Consider the following 27,423-nt stretch of genomic DNA (forward strand, 5'->3'; position numbering starts at 1 on the left):
CGCGCAAGCGTGGTGCGCTCCTATTCACTTCTATGGGGTGAGCGCTTGCTGGTGGCAGGACCACCACTTGGCAAGGCTCCGTTTTGGAGATAGGTGCAGGTCCCACCTATCAGACAATGGAAGCATATCCTAGTGATATATCCCCATGGTCTGAGATAAGACAACCCCTTTAAGGGTTCCTTCACGTGTGGCAAATTTTTCTACAGAAATTTCTGCAAATGAAAATCAGTTCTGTTCATCTGAATGGGGTGGTTTTGGCGGCAGGCGCATTGACTTCTGCAAGCCCCTTCCAGGTGAATGCGAGTCATTTTCAGTTCTGCAACAAAACCTGCCCCATGTGAAGGCATCCTAGCGGTTCCTACACATTGAGCGGTTGGTACCGTGTGGTTGAAAGCCCCACAGTAACTATAACCCCTGTGATTTACCACAAGTTGATGTAGTTCAGATGCATAATTTAAAAAAATGTTACCTCTCCACGGGGTCCCGCAGCATGACAATGAACTTGGCCCTTGGCTGGAAAGCATGGATGAAGTCCTGGATCAGAACTGGGGGCTCCGTGTTGGTGACGTTGTCATAGAAGTAAGACCAAGGACTGTTGTCCCACATGGTAGACGCACTGGCTTCTCCTGCATGAAAAAAATAAATTATATGTAAATACATACATTTATAATTGTGCCGTCTCCTCCATTGCCTCCTACCTGTGAGGATCTGATTCATCCGCCCAGAATCTAACAGGGCGTCTTCATGGTGAAAATCTTGGATTTTTTGGCCTGCCACATCAAAAAGGTCCAGATAATCTTCCAATGGGAATGGCTTAAGGAAAGGTTCCTTTAATCTCACAATCCCTAAAATAGAAAAGGGTCATTTACATCGGGTAAATCAGTGGAGCAGGCACACCCAACCTTTTCTTCTCTGGAGTGCCCACCATGGGGTCAGGAAACCTCATTCTTCAAATATATAAGGATCTCAGATGTGTAACCACCAGGAATCAGTCATTTATGGCAATTACTGTAGATATGACATACAGTATTGTGCAAGTTTTAGGCAGGTGTGAAAAAAAAATGCTGAAAAGTAAGAAAATAGAAGTGTTGTAGGTAATGTACTGCATCTTCTGAAAGAGACCGGCCCTAGTAAGTGGTATCTCCTATTTAAAAGAGAACTAACTCAATAGCGCCACCGTGTGGAGGTAACTCTGGGACATGGCAAGAGAAAATAGCCAAGCCAGATACCCATCTGCAGACAGATGTTTCGGGGTGCTCGCCCCTCATCAGTACGGAGTAGGATTATGGCTGTCTGAGTACGATGCCTTGGATGCAGCTTAGGCAGGGTGCTGGCTCTCCTTAAAAATTTAAAACATATTCTGCAGTAGGACAAAGACCCCAAACCTATAGGCAATGTCATTAAGAACTTCAGATCTTCAGCGTAAAGAAGAACAAGGAGTCCTGGAAGTGAGGATAGGGTCCTGATCTCACCCACATCCAGTCTCTCTGGGATTACATGAAGAGACAGAAGGATTTGAGCAAGCCTACATCCACAGAAGGTCTGTGGTTAGTTCTCCAAGATGTCTGGAACAACCTCCTTGCTGAGATCTCTCAAAAACTGTGTGCAAATGTAGCGGTCACACCTAATATGTATGGGATTTGGTTTTCTCTTTTGTTCATTCACTTTACATTTTGCTAATTGATAAAAAATAAACTATTTGAGAGCATACTTACTGTGCAGCATTTTCTCACACCTGCCTCAAACTTTTGCACAGTACTGTGCAGGTTTAAGATGAGAATGCTCCATGGAGCTCTGTGTTATGACTAGTGCAGGGCAAAGGGGGTGGCGCAAAGGGCACACCACGAAGCCAGCCACACAATGCCCACCACAACAGTGCCAACCACATAGTGGTCACAACAGTGCCAGCCACACAATGCCCACCAAAACAGTGCCAACCACATAGTGGTCACAACAGTGCCAGCCACACAATGCCCACCACAACAGTGCCAACCACATAGTGGTCACAACAGTGCCAGCCACACAATGCCCACCAAAACAGTGCCAACCACATAGTGGTCACAACAGTGCCAGCCACACAATGCCCACCAAAACAGTGCCAACCACATAGTGGTCACAACAGTGCCAGCCACACAATGCCCACCAAAACAGTGCAAGCCACAAACTGTCACCCCACACAGTACCGCCCCATTACAGTGCCAGCTGCAAAGTACAGACTCATAACAGTACCAGCCACATAAAGCTCACCATACCAGTAGCAGCAACACATGTTGCCTTGCAGCCCTGCGGTCCTAGGTTCAAGTCCAACATCTACATGGAGTCTGTATGTCCTTCCGTGTTTGCCTGGGTTCCTCTGGGTTCTCCGGTTTTCTCCCACACTCCAAAGACATACTGATAGGGAACTTGTGAGGATTGTGAGCCCCATTGGGGACAGCTTGATGCTAATGTTTGGAAAGTGCTGCGGAATATGTCAGCGCTATATAAGTGCATAAAAAACTATAACAGTGCCAGCCACATTGTACAACCCTATAACAGTACGAGAAAAGTGTGAAGAAGTCGTTTCTGATCATTTGAATTTCCTTTTGTATCTGTTCATTTAAATTTGATTGTATGGCCTGTGAATGCAGGGATAAGGGAGTAAGGCTTTGTCTACATATTTTCTCAAGGTTGTTTTGGGATTCTGACTCGCTGCGGATCTGGGAACTGGCCGCTCCAAGGTCAGGGGTGAGAGCAGATGAACAACACGTACACAGACAATTATGGAGCGCATGCGCTGGTTGCATTTCACTAGGGAATGGAGCTTTTTGGATAATCTGTATAAGGGCTCATGCACATTCTTTCCGTGTCCGTTCCTTCTTTTTTTTTTTTGTGGAATGGACACACGGAAATACTGAAACAGAATGCACATGAAGTAACTTTTTTTATTTATTTTTTTGCGGACCCATTGAAATGAATGGTTACGCATACGGTCCGCAAAAAATAAAAAAATAGTATTTGACCTACTATGGTCCGCATTACGGACAAGGATAGGACTGTTCTATTAGGGGCCAGCTATTCCGTTCAGCATAATACAGAATGCACACGGATGTCATATGTATTTTTTGCGGATCTGTTTTTGCGGACGTGTGCATGAGGCCTAAAGCTGTAACCCTTCAGGAAAGCAGTCAGAAGCTCATCCTACGGGGGGGTGCCTCGTGTAGGGACCTAATCAGTGTTTTCCCGATCGAGACTCTTACTGCTTTTGCTGAATGGTCTCCCCAGCTGATGTGACTGTCGGATGAAGCTTACTCAATCTGCGATGTACCTTCACGCTGGATGTAGTCAGGACTCCAGCTAAAGTGTTGATGTAATTGTCTATTATGTTCTTTATCCTTTGTGTATAGATAAGTGCAAAAGAAGGACATTATATCGCTATATGTATATACTACTAATCAGTGGCACGCTAAGGATGGGGGTCAGCCCGGATGCCTGCTCTCAGAGGGGTGCCAGAGCCCAGAAGCAATGAGCGCTTCCATCAATACAGCTCATTGCTGGAGCTCCGGAAGCTGCTGTCCTGTCACTCAGCGTCCTGCGCTCCGTCTCTCCCGCACAGAATGGTGAAGCAGGAGCACGGATCGCGCTGCTGGCCTGTGTGGGAGGAGCCTGCTGCCCTGAAATCTGCATAAGCCCCGCCCACACCGTGCTGCAGAGTGATCTGTGTCTGCAGGGGAGAGAGGACTGAGCTTCAGGAACGGGACAAGGTGAGTAGTTAGTGTTTTTTTTGTTTTTTTTAACAGAGGAGGCACAGAGAGCATCATCACTGTGAAGGAGACAAAGGTCTTTACTGCTATGAAGGGGACACAATGGGCATTACTACTACGACGGTGGCGCAATGGGCATTACTACTGTGAAGGGGCACAATGGGCATTACTACTCGGAAAAGGCACAGTGAGGGCATACCTACTGGGAAGCAGGCACAAAGAGGGCATTACAACTGTGAAGGGGGCACAGATAGGACATTACTACTGTGAAGGGGGCACAATGTAGGCATAACTACTGTGAAAGTTGTACAGTGAGGACATAAATAGTGTGAGGGGGCACAATGTGGATATTATTAGGGGGAACAAATATGGACAAAACTACTGTGAGGGTTATACAATGAGGGCAATACTACTGTGAGGGGGTACAAGTATTTTGGGGGGAAGGGGTGCCCATGAAAGGACCTGCTCCGGGTGACAAACTTCTTAGGCACGCAACTGCTACTAATTATATTTAATAAAATCATATGATAAACCTTCCTTTGTAGTGTCGCTGTAGTCCAGTTTCTCTTTAAAGAGTATCTGATCCTGAAGTAATTCTCTTATCAGCAAAACAACCAGCCACACAGTACAACCCAATGACAGTACGTGCCACACAGTACAACCCTATGACAGTACATGCCACACAGTACAACCCAATGACAGTACGTGCCACACAGTACAACCCAATGACAGTACGTGCCACACAGTACAACCCTATGACAGTACGTGCCACACAGTACAACCCTATGACAGTACGTGCCACACAGTACAACCCAATGACAGTACGTGCCACACAGTACAACCCAATGACAGTACGTGCCACACAGTACAACCCTATGACAGTACGTGCCACACAGTACAACCCTATGACAGTACGTGCCACACAGTACAACCCAATGACAGTACGTGCCACACAGTACAACCCAATGACAGTACGTGCCACACAGTACAACCCTATGACAGTACGTGCCACACAGTACAACCCTATGACAGTACGTGCCACACAGTACAACCCTATGACAGTACGTGCCACACAGTACAACCCTATGACAGTACGTGCCACACAGTACAACCCTATGACAGTACGTGCCACATAGCACAACCCTATCACAGTACGTGCCACACAGTACAACCCTATGACAGTACGTGCCACACAGTACAACCCTATGACAGTACGTGCCACACAGTACAACCCTATGACAGTACGTGCCACACAGTACAACCCTATGACAGTACGTGCCACACAGTACAACCCTATGACAGTACGTGCCACACAGTACAACCCTATGACAGTACGTGCCACACAGTACAACCCTATGACAGTACGTGCCACACAGTACAACCCTATGACAGTACGTGCCACACAGTACAACCCTATGACAGTACGTGCCACACAGTACAACCCTATGACAGTACGTGCCACATAGCACAACCCTATGACAGTACGTGCCACACAGTACAACCCTATGACAGTACGTGAGGGATGAGAATCAATTTTGTATGAACGTGTTCTCCATCTTGTACATATGTGGAAAAATTAAAGAACCAGCTGGCAGGATGTAGGGAGTCTGTGTATATAAATCAAATGCTCCTCGCTGCAAGGCCAAGGTAGTAGCCCCCTCGCTTCCTTATCAGACTCTGACATACAAGAGAGAGTTCTGCTCCTTGTTAGTTTGGAATGCGCTGCTAACGAATACTAACTTTGAGATAAGATACTGCAGAGTCTTTTTAATTATTAGACGTTTTTAACCATTAAAGACTAATTCTGTTAGTATGGTACAGAAGTATTGCCTTTTATGAGTAACCAATCAAATCATTAGTTTCGCTTTCCACCCCCTTGGTGGTGTGCCCGATTTGTCTGTTATCTATACTGCTATAAAATGTATGCATTTATGGAATAAAGTAGAGCAGTTGATTCAGCAAGTGTGTGTGTGTCAGCTCTCTGAGCGCTCGTAAAACTTCAATTTGGAATACTGACAATCATAGAGGTGGGGGTTTTGCCCTAACTAAATTGGCGCCTCAACGAGGGGCTCGACTAAAGGACACTTTATTGATCTCCCGACAACTTGGATAATCCGGGACAGACAGATATAAAAGACAGCTCTGCAAGGTAAGAGACTTTATCTTACATTATATCTGTGCCTCCCTGACTGGTTGTCTGGCTCGAGGGATTGTTGAAGGAACGTATGTATAAAAGTCATTTTACAGTCGAGTTCATATTGATAACGAACCTTAAAGGTTGAAAATACCTATGATTTAGGGGTGGGCGATATAGACGATATGCAATATAAACTATATAAATCTGGCCAACGATAGAGATTGCGTTTATATCGCAGATTGCGGTAGAACATGACATGCACCACTCACCACTCAGTGGAGAAAGAGGAGTCCCTCCCTCCCCACTGTGTGCGGCTGCCGCTGACCACCAATGAGAACAGACTAGGAGGAGGAGGGGAGAACTGTGGCCACTGCTCCACCAATGAGAACGGAGAGGAGGAGAAACTGAATACAAACGTAGCCTGCATGTGCCAGCCATATCCCATACCTGGCCTCTATTACTGCGCACCGTGATCTGCCGCAATTAACCCCTCAGGTCCTGAGGGGTTAATTGTGGCGGATCACGGCCCGCAGTAATAGAGGCCAGGTATGGGATATGGCTGGCACATGCAGGCTACGCTTGTATTCGGGCATATTTATTGGTGGCGCAGTGGCCACAGCCCCTCCCTTCTACTCCCCCTCGAAGTATTATATTAATTGCGCCCCCCCCCCCCTCCACACAATTAAATCATTGGTGTCAGTGGCCCCAGGGTGGCAGCTTCTGATCAGAACCCCAGCAGTGTAATCGCGGGGCTCCGATCGGTTACCATGACACCCCCCCCCCCCCCCCCGAAATATACAATATATTGCGATATATATCCCATATCGCACATGCTTAAAATTATATTGCAATATAGATTTTAGGCCATATCGCCCACCACTACTATGATTGTTGGGTTTAGTTTCTGATCATGAGGATGTTTTTGGTCTGGCTTTAGGAGTCACGGTACAGGTTTTGTTTGTTCTTTACTGTATTTGGAAACATTATAGAAAGATAAATCAAAGTCCTTGGTCTCAGATGCCCCTTTTGTAGACTTGATTTGTATAATAAAGCTCAGTACAGAGTACACTAGGTGAATATAGTGAGGAAGCTCTGGGGAAACGGACGTCTCAGAATTTTGTTACTTTCTATAGTTGTTTTGGTACAGTTGAAGAGCAATGGAGAATAATTTCAGTATACCCGAAAGTTATAAGACAGCCAACACATTGGTGAAGGAAAGAGGAGGTAAAGAGGGTCTGAAGAATGTGGACAGAGTGTTTGAGAAGGCAGGGATGAAGTATGGGAATCTTAACCTAGAAGTCTGGAAAAGATTCAGTAGGACACATTGTGGTTGGATAAAGGATCATGGATGTGAAGAAGTGGTTGATATATGGATAAAAGTAGCTTGTGAGGTTGAAACTGAGGGATGGAGAAGAGAGGTAGTCACTATACAGGTCCTTCTAAAAAAATTAGCATATTGTGATAAAGTTCATTATTTTCTGTAATGTACTGATAAACATTAGACTTTCATATATTTTTGATTCATTACACACCAACTGAAGTAGTTCAAGCCTTTTATTGTTTTAATATTGATGATTTTGTCATACAGCTCATGAAAACCCAAATTTCCTATCTAAAAAAATTAGCATATTTCATCCGACCAATAAAAGAAAAGTGTTTTTAATACAAAAAAAGTCAACCTTCAAATAATTATGTTCAGTTATGCACTCAATACTTGGTCGGGAATCCTTTTGCAGAAATGACTGCTTCAATGCGGCGTGGCATGGAGGCAATCAGCCTGTGGCACTGCTGAGGTGTTATGGAGGCCCAGGATGCTTCGATAGCGGCCTTAAGCTCATCCAGAGTGTTGGGTCTTGCGTCTCTCAACTTTCTCTTCCCAATATCCCACAGATTCTCTGTGGGGTTCAGGTCAGGAGAGTTGGCAGGCCAATTGAGCACAGTAATACCATGGTCAGTAAACCATTTACCAGTGGTTTTGGCACTGTGAGCAGGTGCCAGGTCGTGCTGAAAAATGAAATCTTCATCTCCATAAAGCTTTTCAGCAGATGGAAGCATGAAGTGCTCCAAAATCTCCTGATAGCTAGCTGCATTGACCCTGCCCTTGATAAAACACAGTGGACAAACACCAGCAGCTGACATGGCACCCCAGACCATCACTGACTGTGGGTACTTGACACTGGACTTCAGGCATTTTGGCATTTCCCTCTCCCTAGTCTTCCTCCAGACTCTGGCACCTTGATTTCCGAATGACATGCAACAGTCCAGTGCTGCTTCTCTGTAGCCCAGGTCAGGCGCTTCTGCCGCTGTTTCTGGTTCAAAAGTGGCTTGACCTGGGGAATGCGGCACCTGTAGCCCATTTCCTGCACACACCTGTACACGGTGGCTCTGGATGTTTCTACTCCAGACTCAGTCCACTGCTTCCGCAGGTCCCCCAAGGTCTGGAATCGGTCCTTCTCCACAATCTTCCTCAGGGTCCGGTCACCTCTTCTCGTTGTGCAGCGTTTTCTGCCACACTTTTTCCTTCCCACAGACTTCCCACTGAGGTGCCTTGATACAGCACTCTGGGAACAGCCTATTCATTCAGAAATTTCTTTCTGTGCCTTACCCTCTTGCTTGAGGGTGTCAATGATGGCCTTCTGGACAGCAGTCAGGTCGGCAGTCTTACCCATGATTGCCGTTTTGAGTAATGAACCAGGCTGGGAGTTTTTAAAAGCCTCAGGAATCTTTTGCAGGTGTTTAGATGATTAGGTTAATAGCTCGTTTAGAGAACCTTTTCATGATATGCTAATGTTTTGAGATAGGAATTTGGGGTTTTCATGAGCTGTATGCCAAAATCATCAATATTAAAACAATAAAAGGCTTGAACTACTTCAGTTGGTGTGTAATGAATCTAAAATATATGAAAGTCTAATGTTTATCAGTACATTACAGAAAATAATGAACTTTATCACAATATGCTAATTTTTTGAGAAGGACCTGTAGTATTGTATGTACTGATAATTTGTCTGATCACAAAGGAGGGAATTTTTTTATTTTTTATTTAAAGGGACACCCCATGTTGAGGTTATTATAGACCTGGTGGGTCCCCAAGGTGGTCTGTGCATAAGTCCTGACTAGGTGAACCAGAATGACTATCCGAGGGAGGAGGACCTAGGGGAAGCATGGGCGGCAAATTATGTAATTCAGGATTTGGAGTGTTAAAGTGCCTTGTGAGCCAGACCCAAATCCTGGGATTGAAGGAACAAAAGTGGTGCGCTCACCTGAGGCAAATAGGAGGATGCACGGACCAAGCCAGGAACCTTGGCATGAAGGTGTATATCCAGTAAAAAAAAAAAAGGATCCAACTTCCAACATGGAATCTTTTAATAATTCAGTATAAAAAAAAACATGCTCATCCAGGTCTATGCGTTTCGGATCTTTGATAATATAAGTAAGGATCTATATTGTCAAAGATCCGAAACGTGTAGACCTGGATGTACATGGTTTTATTGCACTGAATTATTAAAAGATTCCAAGATTTTTGGAAGCTGGACCCTTCTTTTTACTGCAAATCCTGGGATTGGACTGAGACTGACCATGGGGACCATACCAAGTAAGTCCGGGGAGCAAAAGAGGAAAACTGCCAGACAACTAGTGAGAGAGAGAGAGAGAGAGAGAGAGAGAGAGAGAGAGAGAGAGAGTGTGTAGGAAAGCGACAGTAGAGATGTACGCAGCTGGACTGCGGACCATTTGGACTGACATGGGGTGGTATCAGACTGGACCAATGGGTGAGAAATTGTTGACATCCGCATTTATGGAAGGCTTGAGACCTGCTCTACAAGCCAAGTTAAAATGCCTGTAAACCTGAATGGCGAGACACCCAACTGCCACAACTGACTGCTGCTGCAAAAGGGTTAGAACTGGACATGAAAAAGAATTCAGGGGCTGCAGTCAAATATGTCAGGGCCAGGGACAACAACAAACATCCTGTAGAGATTTTAGATGTTTTAACTGAGAAACCTGGCAACATAAAACGAAATTGCCGCGCTCTGCGTCGGCAACGGGAAGTGCCCAAGGATACTGACAGTGGAGATCAACAGACCTCCACTGCCATTTTTACTCTCTGCTAGGAAATAGGCAACCCCGTACTGCTCGCAAAAAGTGAAGAAAAGGGCCCCCAACTTCATGTACCCGTATCCATAGGCAACAAAAAGGCAGTACCATTCCTGGTGGACACGGGGGCAGCCAAAACAGTAGTAGACCAAAGTTTCTTGCAGCCTCATCAGTTAACCCCTTGTTATGTACTAGCTGTGGAATTTACAGGAGAAACAGTTTTTGTCCGTGAATCTGAGCCAGCTAAAGATAAGACAGTACAGTTGTTACCCAATTGTTAGTTAAAGAAAACCTGCCAGAACCTCTTTTAGGGACTGATGTTTTGCAAGCACTGGGAGCCCACATACACTTACCCGGATGGCACTTCCCGTGTAGAGTTTGGGGCCCAAGAGGAAGTATTATGTCCCTTAATAGCGACATTAGCCCTGCCTGAGACTGAACCATCAGAGTTAACCCTTGTAGACCAGGCCGTTCTTGAGGTGGTACCGAAGGATTTATAGGCAACATCAAAAACAGACATAGGGAAACTCCCCATGTCTCCGGTCACTGTGCATCTTAAGCCAGGATGTCAGCCCTCTCAAGTGAAGCTGTACCCCCTCAGCCATGCCCAGGAGATAGCAGTGGCCAGTCAAATTAATGCTTTTCGTGTGCTGAAGACAGTGAGACTTGCTGTGATGCAACTATATCTCTTAATTTTCCTACATCAGAACGGGTGTAAAGCCTCAAAGCAGAAGCTGCAGTTTTGTAAAAACAAGGTTGTATTTCTAGGACACTGTCTCTCCCATGGAGCTCGCCACCTAACCCCAGAAAGAAAGGAGACTGTTGAAAGGATACAAGTGCCCAAAGGAGCATAAAGCCTACGGGTGTTTTTGGGGCTGGTGTCATACTGTCGCCCCTGGATTAGACATGCCTCCATGTTAATGCAGCCTCTGTATGATTGTCTGTCATCTGACCCATTTCACCTTACAGAAGAGGCAGTAAATACTTTCCATACATTGAAGCCGTGCATAACCTCGGCCCCAGCCCTGGGTATTCCAAAATATGACGAGGAATTTAACCTGTTCTGTTCAGAAATGCAGGGTCACAGCACGGCTGTACTGACGCCAGCGGCCAGTGGTGTACTTTTCAGCCAGATTAGATCCTGTCGCCAGAGGTGCCCCCTTTTGTGTCAGGGCGGTAGCGGCAGTGCAGGCAATGATAGAAAAAGCCTCTGAAATAGTGTTGGACTACCCAGTGATTGTACAAACACCTCATGACATACAGGGCATATTAAACACAGGTTCAACCTAAGCATATTTCTATGGCCAGGCAACTCAGACTCCAATGTGCACTCCTCATGCCGCTAACATTTCTTTCAAAAGATGTACTACTCTGAATCCTGCTACTTTGTTACCAATCACAGATTCAGAAATGGGGGAAGGGGGCACAGATGGTACAGGCAGCCTCCTAAATGAGATGATGGAATGAACCCAATGACTGTGTACAACTAATGCAACAAGAAACGTCAGATTTAATCATGTATATGAAAACCCCTTGATAACCCTGATTTTGAGTGTTTTGTAGATGGAAGCATGTTAATGGAAGAGGACGGCCGGTTGCACACTGGATATGCAGTGGTCACACAGTATGAGGTAGGGATAGCTGAACCACTGCCACCTCACATGTCAGCGCAAGAGGCAGAGCTGAAGGCAATCACTGAGGCGTGTAAATCGGCCAAGGGGAAGAAGGTGAACATCTACAGGACTCAAGGTATGCTTTTGGTATTGCACATGACTATGGACCTATATGGCAGGCTAGAGACTTTCTAACATCAGCAGGCCAGCCAATTAAAGATAAAGACTCTGTACTTGAGCTTATGAACTCTCTGTTATTACCAGAGGAGGTCGCTATTATTAAGGTAAAGGCTCATACAAGATGTACCACGGTGGCAATGATCGAGCAGACAAGGCAGCCAAACAAGCTGCACTCCAGCCACTAAATGCTGACGCCACCCCGGTGAGAGCCTTGAGACCTGAGGACATTTCTGTAAGTACATTTCAAAGAATGCTCGAAAAAGCCCCTCCTGAGGAAAAAGAACTTTGGGCAAAACAAGGGACCAAATCTGATGAACATGGAATTTTGAGAAACAGGGACAAAATTTGTCTACCGCGCCCTCTATACCCAGCTATGGCTCAGGAGGCCCACGGACCCACTTGCTTAGCAAAAGGTGCCATGGCAAGTGTGGTTAATGCAGGGTGGATTGCTCCAGGTTTTCTACAGTAGCCTCTCGGTTTGTACAAGGATGTATGGTCTTTGTATTGAACAGTCCCGGTCAAGTGGTGAAGACTCCAAGCAAGCACACCCCCAGGCCACATTACCCATACCAGAGACTGCAGATAGACTATATACAACTGCCTAAGGTAGGAGTATAGGAATTTGTCCTTGTGTGTTGATCTCTTCAGGGTGGCCGGAAGCCTTCCCAGTAGCAAAGACAAATGCAAAGAAGCTAGTCAGTGAACTGGTGTGCAGGTATGGTGTCCCTGAAGTTATTGAATCAGACAGGGGTTTCCACTTCACAGGAGAAGTATTGAGGGACGTGATGCAGGCCATCCCCATTTGAGATTCTGTTTGGAAGTGCCCCCAGATTAGGATTGTATTTTCCATAACAGTTGCAAATGAACTATGATAGCCTAACAAGCTACCCATACATGCGGGCCCTCACAAAGAGGCTTGAGTACACCCATAAACAAGTGTTTGCTTCCCTTCCAGATCCAGATTTAGTAGAAGGAACACACAGTCTGCAACCAGGAGACTGGGTGGTGATAAAGACATGTGAGAAAAGGCCTGGATCCCAGATTTGATAGTCCTTTCCAAGTCCTGTTGACTACTCATACAGCAGTAAAGGTTGAAGGAAAGCCTATCTGGATACACACTTCTCACTGCAAGAAAGTTCAGACGCCCAAGGATGAGGATCTGTCACGGATGTTCCCGTGGCAGGTACCAGAAGATCAGAGAGACTGGCAACTTGTGGGTTAAATTGACAAGTTCACTGTGGATCTTATTGGGTCTGTGTTTTTGCTTGTTGGTGATTTGCCTTTCCCATAAGTAGCCGCTTCTCACTCTTGGAGGTGCGGTTTATAGATTTTGTTCCTGCCTTCTAACTAGCTGGTCGGTTGTACTCTGTGGTGCTTCTGGAGTTACCAGTTTTCTACTTTCACATAAGTCTTGTCTTTTCTTATTGTTTTATTCCCTGTTTGTATCTGGGCCTGAGACAGATACTTCTATTTGTCCATCTGGGGAGGAATGGGTTGTCTCTGGTCCTAACCTCATTCAAGGGACTTATAGGGATATAAGGGCCTAGGTATACGGCATATGAATATTCCTACTTTCAAGGTCTATTGATAGGTAATTAGGGCCCAGATTAGGGTTGTTTAGGAGGTGACCTGTTCCTTCCGTATTTTCCAGGCCCAGTTACTGTTCCCCTTCCCTCCTGTGTTTAGTGTGGAGTTTTTCCCCCACACTAATTGTGACAGGATCCTCCTGCTGATGGCCGCCCTAATCCTGGGAACAACGACCTTCTACCAACAACTGAAGGATAACTGTGACAATGCACTTATCCGACACCACCAGGTGCTGTTTAGAGGACTCAATTACACTGACAGTAAAATTAAAGACTGTTGGATCTGTATTCACAGTCCCGTGAGTTCAAGAACTATGCCTCATCTGGCAATCCTGTTGCCTTTTAAAGAACTTATTCATATGTCTTGTTGGCAGTTTGTCTCACAAAGAAGACCAGGGCCTGATGATCAAAAGTATAACTCCACTGCAGTCCCTCTCCCATAGCAGGGTGGGTGGAGGCTCCCTGGTGGCAAGACAAACAATAATGCAAGTAGGGTTGATTGTAATCGTAGTATATGCTGGTATTAAGCTTATGTTTATGTGCACCAACAGGTTCTGTACCAAAAGGAGAAACTACCAGGATTATTGAGAGGTCTTGGGAACTGCATCAATACCTGGGGGGGAATCTGGCCTCCGTCTGGCAGTTGGACTTATCCCACCTGAAGTACCTCTGGGTTAAGATGTCAGTTCCAAAATATATCAAAATAGGGGAATTGTGAGGGATGAGAATCCATTTTGCATGAACATGTTCTCCATCTTGTACATATGTGGAAAAATGTATGAACCAACTGGCAGGATGTAGGGAGTCTGTGTATATAAATCAAATGCTCCTAGCTGCAAGGCCAAGGTAGTAGCCCCCTCGCTTCCTTATCAGACTCTGACATACAAGAGAGAGTTCTGCTCCTTGTTAGTTTGGAATGCGCTGCTAACGAATACTAACTTTGAGATAAGATACTGCAGAGTCTTTTTAATTATTAGAAGTTTTTAACCATTAAAGACTAATTCTGTTAGTATGGTACAGAAGTATTGCCTTTTATGAGTAACAAATCAAATCATTAGTTTCGCTTTCCACCCCCTTGGTGGTGTGCCCGATTTGTCTGTTATCTATACGGCTATAAAATGTATGCTTTTATGGAATAAAATAGAGCAGTTGATTCAGCAAGTGTGTGTGTGTGTGTGTGTCAGCGCTCTCTGAGCGCTCGTAAAACTTCAATTTGGAATCCTGACAATCATATAGGTGGGGGTTTTGCCCTAACAAGTACGCGCCACACAGTACAACCCTATGACAGTACGCGCCACACAGTACAACCCTATGACAGTACGCGCCACACAGTACAACCCAATGACAGTACGCGCCACACAGTACAACCCTATGACAGTACGCGCCACACAGTACAACCCTATGACAGTACGCGCCACACAGTACAACCCAATGACAGTACGCGCCACACAGTACAACCCTATGACAGTACGCGCCACACAGTACAACCCTATGACAGTACGCGCCACACAGTACAACCCTATGACAGTACGCGCCACACAGTACAACCCTATGACAGTACGCGCCACACAGTACAACCCTATGACAGTACGCGCCACACAGTACAACCCTATGACAGTACGCGCCACACAGTACAACCCTATGACAGTACGCGCCACACAGTACAACCCTATGACAGCACGCGCCACACAGTACAACCCTATGACAGCACGCGCCACACAGTACAACCCTATGACAGTACGCGCCACACAGTACAACCCTATGACAGTACGCGCCACACAGTACAACCCTATGACAGTACGCGCCACACAGTGCCAACTACAACACAATGGAGAACATACTGATGGGTCAATTTCATAGGAAGTTAATTAACCTTAGTGTATGCGTCTGAGATCAGAAAATGAGGAAATCTAATGACTACACTCTGAATTCTTCTTTCTATCTTTTTGAACTGCCAGACTACAGAAGAGCATGTTTCCGGGGGGGAGCCACACGGAACGACGCTGCAGGACGCATACGGCCCCCAGTTGTGCCCCTCTAAACTAGATGGACTTACAAACACCCAATGTGGGGGATGCTGAAAATACTTTGGGCAATGATATATCAATAAGAAATTCGGGAGGCTGTAGCCACAGCCTTATGCCGGGGCGCCCACAGGGTTTGATGCTGCAAGGAGACTTCAGTAAATAGTACCGTGATGTAATGACAGTACAGAACAGATTGCTTTAATTTGTGCAGCTGCTGAGCACCAAGACATGCTGGGAGATTTCAGCTCTGAAAAACACATATTTGTGAATGCAGCTGTGTTCTAAGATAGAAGATGTAATTCACGATCAGTACAAGGCCTCGTTAACATCGGGCTGCCTGATCCGGCACAAATGCTGGAAGAAACCTGGCATTTGTGTCGGAACGAAGCCAAATCATGACCGAACCTAATTACAGTCAATGGGGATCAAGGGGTGAAGCAACAGGATCTCCTTAACGGAGATGTGAACGGGTTATGAGTAATCCAATATATTTACAAACTTCAGCCTCAGGCACAAGACCGTATTTCCCATCTGTGTCCGATCCACATTTTTTGGTGAATTGCACATGGACGGACCCATTCATTTCTGTGAATTTTCCCCAAAAAAACGGATTGCACACGGATGTCATTCCTTATAGAACATGTCCTATTCTTGCCCGTACTAGGGACATTTTAGTGATGAAAGTGAGAAAAATGCAGATTGCACACGCAAGGTGTCTACAATTCGCAGATCCGTGGTTTGCGGACCACAATACAGACACGGTTGTGCGCATGAGGCCTTACTCAACACCTTATGTAGATTAATTCTGTAAACTGAAGCCGGCAGTGGGTCCATCCTTAGACACCCCTACCTGCCAGCCGCGGCTGACTACGTAAAATAGGGCTGGTGCACCAGAACAAGAGGCACCCTCCTCAGCATCTCTTGGATCTGGTCACTAAGGGGGGGGGGGTCTCGCATCTATATGGGTCGCCATCTTACCAAAACGCTTCCGTGTCCACCAGTGCGGCTCCTTGATGACAGAGAATTGGACGTTGGGGTGGAGGCGTAAGCGGTCGTAGACGTCAGTAGTGCCGCACTTGGGCTGCCCAATAATGTAAAAGTGAGGCAAACACCGCAACCTGTAGTAACGACCTTCTCTTAATGTAAGCCGCGACCAGAACCCTTGTCTCATCTTCTCAAATATGTTGTGCAATCGCTTGGCGTACAAGGAGTAGGCGTTGGTCGCATAGGGATCGCTGTTATTATTTCCATCGTACTTCTGGTACCAGCACGGGCTGCGGCACAAGTGGAGGAACTGATGCGGTATTACAGAGAACAGCTAGGGGAAGAGAACAAGAAATGTGATGACAAAATATCAAACGTTTACACCCTGCGGACACAGACGAGACGGTCTGGCATTAAACATCCGCTCGTCTGGCAAGGCATTGACAATTCTATTCCTTTCTTAGGTATTCTAGGTACTGAGAAAGCTTAAAGGGGTTGTGCTGTTTTAGGAAAACATGGCTTTCTTCCAAAAACAGTGCCCCATCTGTCCACAGGTTGTGTGTGGTTCTGCACTTCAATCCCATTCCCTTCAATGGAGATGAAATGCAACATCATGCACAACCTGTGGACACCCATATATTGACCAGTTTGGGGGCGTCCCTAGGGGCAGGATGTATTTGTCCTTAATTTACCCCAACTACAATGTTGGCAAAGTATGTAGGCGGTAAATTCAGGGCACGCAAGTCCTGCCACAGGAATGCCCAAACTGCTGGAACCAGCCACTTATAGATAAAGGAGTCATTTCCATCTTGGACATCGGGGTCATATCACTAGGATATGCCCCCAATATCTAATAGGTCGGATTCCACCTCTGGGACCCAAACCTATACTTACAACTGAGCCCGCATAGTGCTGACGGGCTCACCAGCATGCGCGGCAACCCTCCAATCATTTTAATGGGAGTGCCAAAAATAGCCAAGCGCTGGCTCGGCCATTTCCGTAAGCCCCATAACAGTGAATGGAGCGGTGGCGGGCTTGCATGGTGTAGTTCCTATTCATTTCAAAGGGACCTCCCAAAATAACAGAGCGTGCCGAATGCTATTCTTGGCACCTCCATAGAAATGAAGGGCGGCTTCGCGTACGCTGTATGCCCTCCGACAATTTGCAGGCTTCGTTCTAAGGATAGGTGCAGGTCCCAGAGGTGGGTGCCTGCACCCATCAGACATTGGGGACATATCCTAGCGATTTTAGCAGCCCCTTTAACACAAGACCCACCCATTTTCTGCCCGAGGCAGCCCGAATTTTCCAGGACCGTCTCTGAAAATTGGTGGGACTGTTGTCACCTATGCATGTGCAACCCCTTTTTATGACAACTATAATGTTGCCAACTGTCCCGAATTTGGCGAGACTGTCTTCGGCAAATTCTCACTATCCCGCGCCTAAAATGGGTGAGGCTAACTCAGAGCACGCCCGTAAGTGGGTGTTCCCAGGCGGGGGCCGGGCATTCCAAGGGGCACAACACAGATGGTCAAGAATTGTTATTTTTATAAGGGATGCAAGTATTTGTTAAAACAGGCAATGCTGTTCCTCTGTTATCCCTCCTGAAAAACTGAGAAGGGGTTACCTCTCCCTGATCAATCCAATGCTGAGAGTGTCAAAATATGTAGGAATACATTCTACTGACCTACATTTCCAGGAAGAATAACAGAGTACCAAAAGGAACTGCACATCACAGATGGTCAAGATTTATTTTTTACAAAGAAGGCAAGTATCTGTAAGACAAATAGTGCTGTTCCTCTGTTATGCCTCCTGAAAAATTGTTATTATTATAAGGAATGCCAGTATTTAGTCAGAAAAGCCGACATGTCCTCTGTACCTGAACTCTGACGTAGATACTCTTGTCTAGAGGACTATAGAGACCCAAAATATGGGACTGTACTCCACACATTGCTCATTACCACAATTTAGAAACTCTCCTACCGTTAGGGACAGCTTCTGCACAGAGATTGTAGATCTCGGGTGGACATACTTTGCGTTACATTATTTACAGCTCCCCCCTCCCCAAGGTCATGAAACATACAGGACCATAGGAGGTCCCATCATGGTTTTTAATCTCATGCACAAATATGATAATCCCAATCTGACGAGCCATTCAACGGCTACAAAATGCTCAGCACTTCATCGGATTCATTATTCACGAGCACCGCGCTCGGTAATTGAACTGATGTTCGCAGCGCTCCCCTGATGGAGTTAATGAACACATCGCGGCGAGCGCTCCGCTGGAGTACGTGGGATGTCTGGCAGTGGAGCATTTTGTAGCAACTCAGGCCGGAGGACTCCCCACTTACATGAGGCTCATACTGCTCCAGTTCCGCTATGCTGGGAATCCGCCGTGGCGTTAGATGAATCTCTCCTTTATCCAGATGGGAAGTCTCCAGGTTTGAGGTGGTGTAGGTGATGTTTATGGCGCACCCCTTGATGGCTTGAGAAGCCTCCTTTGGTCTTTCTGTAGCAGACTGGTTGGAGGCGAGAGTGAAGTCTCTTGAGAAGGATGCAGAAAGCACCTGGATCAGATCTGATCTCCCTCCAGAAAGTGCATACGATGCAACCACCAATCCAGTTATCATCAAGGCCACAAGCAAGCTGCACAAGGTCCTCCTGGCAGCGTTCTTCCCGAAGCTCCATGCGCTGCTCCTGGGCGGTGGCATTCCTATGGCTGGAGAGTCAGGACTTGGCACAACAGCTACGTCACTGCCTGGAGCTCACGTGGCATAGCGGTGGACACGGCAGGCGGTGGGTCTCTTCAAGCATATGGACAGAGGACTATAAGCGTTACCAGACGTACGACAGATCCTCATTCTTCTCAAACGCCCTACAAGTAGAAACGAAAATGCAGTGGTCAGTGATGTGGAAACACTTGGACATGGACCAACCCAGCGCCACTTCCTCAATTCCAAGAAGGATGTTATTGTTCTGTAGTAATAAATGACCAGGATTACAAATACCATATAACATGACTAATGTGCTTCAAAAGTTAAGGACAAATGGAAATTTGGAACATTTTTCAATGTTTTTTTATTCTAGAGCCTCTTCCTCCAATGTATCTGCAGACTATTGCTTTCTGCTTTACAGCAAATCCTTCAGGGAGCTGCTCTGACGGCTTTGGACTTTATCACTGAACTCCCGACAGCTCATAAACAGCCATTTATAATGGTTTTCCAGGATTATCTAACTGTCCGTGAGGGCCCCTACACTCGGGACTCCAACCAATCAGCTGCTGGAGAAGGCACTGGAGCTCGCAGTACTGCCGCGGCCTTCTCGCAGCTATGTCTAGTCAAGTGACGTCACGTTCATTGGTCACATGGCCTAGGACTGCGATGGCTAACCTCCGGCACTCCAGCAGTGGTAAAACTACAACTCCCAAGATGCACACTTGCTTGACTGTTCTCAGAACTCCACAGAAATGAATGGAGCATGCTGGGAGTTGTAATTTCACTACAGCTGGATTGCCGGAGGTTAGCCATCACTGATCTAGGCATAGCCCAGCCTCATTGAAGTGAATAGGGTTGAGCTGTTATACCAAGCACAACCCCTGTACAATGTATGGCACTGTGCTTAGTGAGCTGAGAGAAGGCTGCGGCGCGAATAAGAGGACCGGTGCCTTCTAAAAAAAAGCTGATCGGCGGGGATCCTGGGTGTCAGACCCTCACAGATCAGATACTGATTAACTTTCCTCTGGATAGGTTATCAGTTAAAAAAAATCCCGGAAAACCCCTTTAAGGCTACTTTTACATTAGCGTTTTTCTTTTCAGGCATAGAGTTCAGTCACAGGGCCCCTATACCGGAAAATAACTGATCAGGCATATCCCCATGCATTCTGAATGGAGAGTAATCCGTTCAGGATGCATCAGGATGTCTTCAGTTCAGTCATTTTGACTGATCAGGCAAAAGAGAAAACCGTAGAATGCTACGGTTTTATCTCCGGCAAAAAAAGACTTGCCTGAATGCCGGATCCGGCATTTTTTTCCAAAGGAATGTATATATCAGTTTTGCCTGATGACACCAGAAAAACGGATCCGGTATTGCAATGCATTTTTCTGCCCGATCAGGAATTTTTCAGACTGATCAGGCAGGCAACGGAACTGCCTGCCAGAATCAAACAACGCAAGTGTGAAAGTACCCTAAGTCATATTCTTATCAGTTTGATAAGAATTTAGCCTGTATTGAGTCTTTATGAGCTGCCAGAAGTTCAGAGATAAGGTCCACACATCGAGCCCTCAGAGTAGCTCCCTGACGGATTTGGTATGCAGATACGCTGAAATTGAAAAAACGATTTTTATCCCAAAATGAATAAAATGCAGTAATTTTTTTTTTTTAAGGTGTCCATAGTCTGTAAGGGTACTTTCACACTTGCGTTGTGAAGATCCGGCAGGCAGTTCCGTTGCCGGAACTGCCTGCCGGATCCGGAAATCCGTGTGCAAACGGATAGCATTTGTAGACAGATCAGGATGCGGAACCGTCTAACACAGGGATCAGCAACCTTTGGCACTCCAGGTGTGGTGAAACTACGACTCCCAGCGATCACACTTGCTTGACTGTTCTCAGAACTCCCATAGAAGTGAATAGAGCATGCTGGGAGTTGTAGTTTCACCACAGCTGGAGTGCCGGAGGTTGCTGACCCTTGGTCTAACAAATGCATTGAAACACCAGATCCGTCTCTCCGGTGTAATTTTTTTGCATTTTTAAACGTCTGCGCATGAGCAGACCGGAAAACCGGATCCGTTTTGCTGGAACACTTGGTGGGGCACTAATGATCCGGCATTAATGCATTTCAATGGAAAATAATGCCAGATCCGGCATTCCGGCAAGTGTTCCGGAATTTTGGACGGAGAAAATACTGCAGCATGTGTGGCTGTGCCTGGTTTTGCAGTTTAGCCCCATTCACTTGAATAGGACGGAGCTGCAGACCATGTGATCGGTGAATGTGATGTCACAGGCAGGGAGTCAGACCCCCACTGACCACATACTGATTGAAATTCTCTAAAAAAATTCTTTTAAAAGGGCTTCTGGTTTTACATAACTAATAATTAACTAGTGTCTAAATAAATAAAAAGTTCTTCAACTTTTAAAATATAATTTGCACGCCAATTCCTCATAAATTTCAAGATACTCACTTGCTGTCAGTTGTTTTCATTACCTTATGCAGTCCTGCTCTCAGAGGGGTCTACCACTGGTCTGTGAGCTAAACAGCCTGGACCCATTGTAGCAAACTACCAGCGGTTGGTGAAGTTCGTGTATTTAGTTCAGAATGTGCTCATTCACTGACAGCAAACAAATATCTTGACAATGGTGAGGAACTGAAACATTTTAGGCCTACTGTCACACTACTGTCTTTTTTCGTTTTGTGGGCCGTTTTTTGCGTTCCGTATATGGAACCATTCATTTCAATGGGTCCGCAAAAAAAAAAAAAAAAAACGGAGTGTACTCTATATGCATTCAGTTTCTGTATCGCCGTTCCGTGCAAAGATAGAACATGTCCTATATTTGGCCGCAATTCACGTTCCGTGGCTCCATTAAATTCAATGGGTCAGCAAAAGTAGAAATTACTTACCGGTAATTGGTTTTTCCAATAACCTCCACAACCCTGCCCCCATCCAGGACTAAAACACCTCAACCTGACGGCCTGGAAGTTGAACGGTCAATTTAAAAAAAGAAAGGATTGTCAGATGAAGTAATTTCGACTCTTATGCTGCCCGCCACTCTAAAGGTGCAAATATCTGCCCTCAGCGTCTTAGATAAAAAATGAGCTGACTCACCCCTTATTAAGCGCTTCATTATAGGGGCCACAAGAAAGTTACCTAATGTCTGTTCCATAATCCCACCATGGGGTCCTCTCAGTATTGATGGAACATCCGTTCAAACCAGTGGACAATATTTCCTTAAAGCTACTAACCTACAAAGCTGTTTTCTTAGTAGCAATAACCACTACAAGAAGGATCGGAGAAATACAAGCTTTTTCCTGTAGACCTCCTTACCTAACTATACTGGACGACCGTATAATCCTAAAGCATTGCCCTTCGTTCCTTCCCAAAGTGGTCTCCAGATTTCACTGTGACCAGGAAATCTCTTTGCCTTCATTTTGTCCACAACCAACTACCGAAAAGGAGAAGAACTTCCACAACCTGGATGTTAGGAGGACTGTGTTGGCTTATCTAAAAGCCAGAGTCCTTCAGACTCTCAGACCAATTATTTCTTCAGTATCAAGGGGCCAACAAGGGAAACGGGGCCAACAAGGGAAACGGGGCCAGCAAGTCATCTATATCAAGATGGATTAGAGAGGCCATTTGCAACAACTTACATTAAGAAGGATCTCCTTCCACCTACAGGAATAAGGGCTGCTCACTCTACAAGAGTCGTGTCATCCTCTTGGGCAGAGGCGGCCTCTGTCTCCTTAGACCAGATCTGCAAAGCGGCCACATGGGCAAGCCCTATGACCTTCTACAACCATTATAGACTTGATATTAAAAAAAAAAATCAAGACTTATCCTTTGGTCGCAGAATTCTTGCTGCTGTTGTCCCTCCCTAAAAGATTACTCTGTTAATCCTCCTGTCAGTGCCGTTGTGGAGGTGCCGGGGAAAAGTAGAAATTACTTACCGGTAATTGGTTTTTCCCAATAACCTCCACAACGGCACTGATTTTTTTCCCTCCCTTGTGGATTCATATTATGTGATATTACTTATATCATATCATGTTTTCTTTGTCAAATGATGTAATTTGATATTTAATACAATTTTTCCTTTTTGCATCAATTCAGAGTACTCTTACTGACTGGATAGGTAAGGGGGAGGAGGCCTTTTAAATCATGTGCTCCTGCGTTGTTTCCTGTCCTGGGGGCAGGGACACCCTCCTGTCAATTGTGGAGGTGCCGGGGGGGGGGGGGGGGGGGGGGGAATTAATGCATACGGAAATTGAAAATGTTATGCCCAGCCCAATTTGTTCTATGTAATTACTGTATATGCCATACGGAAAAACGGAACCGAAACAAAAAACGGATCTGTGAAAAACGGACCGTAATACACGGAAATAGCCAGACAGTTGTGTGAAAGAAACCTTAGGAAAGTAGACCTTTCATTTATTTATACGACGTGGTCACCAAATCAGAGTGGTGAGAGTCAAACTCTCGACCCCCCGAGGTGGTGGCAATCGAGGATCGCTGCAGCCTCTTCATTCTTTACGGGCGCCAAATGCTCAGAACACTCTACTTCTGAATTAATACAGTGCCAGCCACGTTGTGCCCCTCCATACAGTGCCAGCCACGTTGTGCCCCTCCATACAGTGCCAGCCACGATGTGCCCCTCCATACAGTGCCAGCCACGATGTGCCCCTCCATACAGTGCCAGCCACGATGTGCCCCTCCATACAGTGCCAGCCACGATGTGCCCCTCCATACAGTGCCAGCCACGATGTGCCCCTCCATACAGTGCCAGCCACAATGTGCCCCTCCATACAGTGCCAGCCACAATGTGCCCCTCCATACAGTGCCAGCCACAATGTGCCCCTCCATACAGTGCCAGCCACAATGTGCCCCTCCTTACAGTGCCAGACACAATGTGCCCCTCCTTACAGTGCCAGACACAATGTGCCCCTCCATACAGTGCCAGCCACAATGTGCCCCTCCTTACAGTGCCAGACACAATGTGCCCCTCCTTACAGTGCCAGGGACAGTATCGTACATGCACAGCCACGGCTCAGCTGGAAATTGGAACCAGGCATCCCATTCTTGGTATCTAGGGATAAACTCTGTTTGAATACTGTATTAGAATATATTGGCTCCAATGAGCCGAAGTTATTACTTTGCGAAGTCTCACGAGACTTTGCATAAAAACTTCATAAATTAAAGGGGTTCTGCACTTTTATTTAACTGATGATCTATCCTCTGGATAGATCATCAGCTTCTGATCGGCGGGGGTCCGACACCCGGGACCCCCGCCGATCAGCTGTTTGAGAAGGCAGCGCCGCGGCCTTCTCACTGTTTACCGCCGGGCCGCCCGCCCACTGACGTCACGACTTGTATCAACTAGAGTGGGCGCGGCTAAGCTCCATTCAAGTGAACAGAGCTTAGCCGCGCCCACTCTAGTTGATACAAGTCGTGACGTCAGTGGGCGGGCGGCCCGGCGGTAAACAGTGAGAAGGCAGCGGCGCTGCTGGAGCGCTGCTGCCTTCTCAAACAGCTGATCGGCGGGGGTCCCGGGTGTCGGACCCCCGCCGATCAGGAGCTGATGATCTATCCAGAGGATAGATCATCAGTTAAATGAAGGTGCAGAACCCCTTTAATTTCGGGTTTGGTTCCAAGGTACCGAGTTCGGGAAATGGTAATAACTTTGGCTCACAGGAACCAATACATTCTAATACTGTAGGAAGCGCTCATGCCGTACAGTATTCAAAGTATTATGCAATCGACTTCGGATGTTTCAGCCTAAGTCGATTCGCTCATCTCTATTGGTATCCCAGTGTTCAGGGGCTGTCACCTCTCCAGACATGTCTCTTTTAGGCACTACTTGCATTCCCTGTGTAATAACAATTCTGGAGCATCTGTTCTTATGACTGTTCGATGTGCCATTCTTTGATTATTCCTCCTAGAATTTCTAAACAAAGGTTCCAGATGGGTGTCACCAATTGGGGGGAGTTCCCTGCTGGTAACACCCATCTGGACCATCACTGCAAACTGGTAGCAATTCATGAATCACTTCTAGCAGGAATAATAAAGGAATGGCACAACATAGAGCCATAGGAATAGATGCTCCAAAATTGTTACGACATGGGGAATGCAAGCAGTTACTAAAACAGACAGCTCCTCTTTAACTTCCCAAGGGGGAAAATCCGTTCACACGCGGTTTATCACCTGATAAAATGTAAACGTTGCCGTCGGCTATGTTTTTTTTTTTTTCAAATTATTTTCTCGCCTAACCCATCAGGTTTTGCCTCGCAGAGAAAGAATGGAGCTCCTCATAGAAGTTGTTGGGAGTCACATTCCTGCCGCACGGATCCTATGAATATTTCAGATTCCTGGCAACAAGCATGAAATCCCAGTGAAAAGCGTTTTTCAAGCGATCTACTCACAGACGGTTCGTCAACCAGAAGGAATCTAATCTGACAGCCCCTGACCTCACCTCGCAGCTCACAACACCAAAGGACACGCTCCCCGCGCTCCATCAGTCCCTCCGAGGACTTCAGTCCTCCTCGCCTGGCAAGAAAACAGGACATGTTTTGGAGCAATGTCATTTACAGAAAGCCATTACCTGTGGGATATGGGAATAATACTATAATCCGATTTAATTTGCCTCCTTTCATCGGTTAACTAGCCCTGCTGCTACTTAATAGGCACCGTTCGACTTAATTAAATGTCTCCCAGCAAGGACTGAACAGCGGAGCGACGGAGACATTGTAAAACTGGGTAAACCGACGCCAATTACCCTGATGTGAAGGAAAATAGGAAAGCAGAGAGACGTACGCAACAGCAGCTAAACAGGACAAGGTAGCAGTTTCTGTGCAGATGTAGCAGAGCCCAATGTGATATTTATAATTATCCACAAAACAGGATTAGGCCTCACGCACATGACCGTATCCGTTTTGCCCGCGAAACATGGATGTGTGATATCTGTTTTGTGTTCGTTTTTTTTTTTGCTGACTAATTGACTTCAATGGGTCCGTATTTTGTGGCCAAGAATAGGATATGTTCTATCCTTTTGCGGAATGGACATACGGCTGACATCGGTCATGTTGGCCGTTTTTTGTTTGTTTTTTGCTTACTCGGAAATAGAATGGGTTTGTGTGCAATGCGCAAAAAAAAAAAAAAAAAGGATCTGATACAAAATACGGTAGCGTGCATGAGCGCTTTTTTGTGGTTTAAAAGTTACGCTCACTTCTGCAGTCTGTTTTCTTGCTGTAATGAACAAGCCCTGTGTAGTCCGATCCTGCAGTCGTACTTCCTCAGGCTGCAGCTCCACATATGCACGTGGTACGTAGGAAGCACAGAAAATCCACAGCGTAAGGGCTCCTGAACATGTGACATGTATTGCAGCCCATAAACAGCAGGTCCGCAATATACGGGCACTGGCCGCGTGCACACCGTATCACGGATGCAGACCCATTCACTTCAATGGGCCCGCAATCCAGGATGATACAGTGCGGTACGGAACAGAGGCACGGATTGGAAGCTCTAAGGATTGGTTCAGTGGGTTTTCTGTCTGTTCCTCCGCACTGTAAAAAAAGTAGCGCGTGCGCTACTTTTTAGCGGTGCGGACCATTGTCTGCGGATCACGGACCCCATTCAAGTGAACAGAGCTTAGCCCCACCCAGGCCATTGATACTAGTCGTGACGTCACTGGGCCTGCGGTAAACAGCGAGATGGCCGCGGCACTACTGCCAGCACCGCTGCCTTCTCAAACAGCTGATCAGCGGGAGTCCCGGGTGCCGGACCCCCGCCGATCAGCTGCTGATCTATCCAGAGGATAGATCAGTTTAAAAAAAACTGCAGAACCCCTTTAATCATTTTCAGCTTTACCTGCTAATAACTCCCACAAATGTGTGCTACTCTCCTATTCTGCAGCCTCTCCTCACAGGGTTGTTACGCGCAGCCGTCTCCTCTCTATTATAAACAAGAGATCGGAGGGGCACAGCCCCGAGCGCCGGGGAGAGCACTGGGAGGAGGAGCACAGCCCCGAGCGCCGGGTAGAGCACTGGGAGGAGGAGCACAGCCCCGAGCGCCGGGTAGAGCACTGGGAGGAGGAGCACAGCCCCGAGCGCCGGGTAGAGCACTGGGAGGAGGAGCACAGCCCCGAGCGCCGGGTAGAGCACTGGGAGGAGGAGCACAGCCCCGAGCGCCGGGTAGAGCACTGGGAGGAGGAGCACAGCCCCGAGCGCCGGGTAGAGCACTGGGAGGAGGAGCACAGCCCCGAGCGCCGGGTAGAGCACAGGGAGGAGGAGCACAGCCCCGAGCGCCGGGTAGAGCACTGGGAGGAGGAGCACAGCCCCGAGCGCCGGGTAGAGCACTGGGAGGAGGA

At 46.7% G+C, this 27,423-nt stretch overlaps 1 protein-coding gene across 3 annotated transcripts in view; it reads right to left on the reverse strand.

Annotated features, from left to right (window-relative positions):
* Positions 1–27,423, reverse strand: part of CHST15 (carbohydrate sulfotransferase 15) — a 103,108-nt gene that overhangs the window by 25,127 nt on the left and 50,558 nt on the right. For all 3 annotated transcript variants that reach the window (XM_044299063.1, XM_044299061.1, XM_044299062.1), the window contains exons 2-5: positions 18,708–19,231; positions 16,354–16,693; positions 699–845; positions 470–626 (exon numbers count right to left, since the gene is read on the reverse strand). In XM_044299063.1, the coding sequence (XP_044154998.1) occupies positions 470–626; positions 699–845; positions 16,354–16,693; positions 18,708–19,067 (1,004 nt within the window). In that variant the 5' untranslated portion in view covers positions 19,068–19,231. The remainder of the gene's footprint in view (positions 1–469; positions 627–698; positions 846–16,353; positions 16,694–18,707; positions 19,232–27,423) is intronic.

The sequence above is a fragment of the Bufo gargarizans genome, chromosome 6, assembly GCF_014858855.1.
Source record: "Bufo gargarizans isolate SCDJY-AF-19 chromosome 6, ASM1485885v1, whole genome shotgun sequence".
Lineage (NCBI taxonomy): Eukaryota > Metazoa > Chordata > Amphibia > Anura > Bufonidae > Bufo > Bufo gargarizans.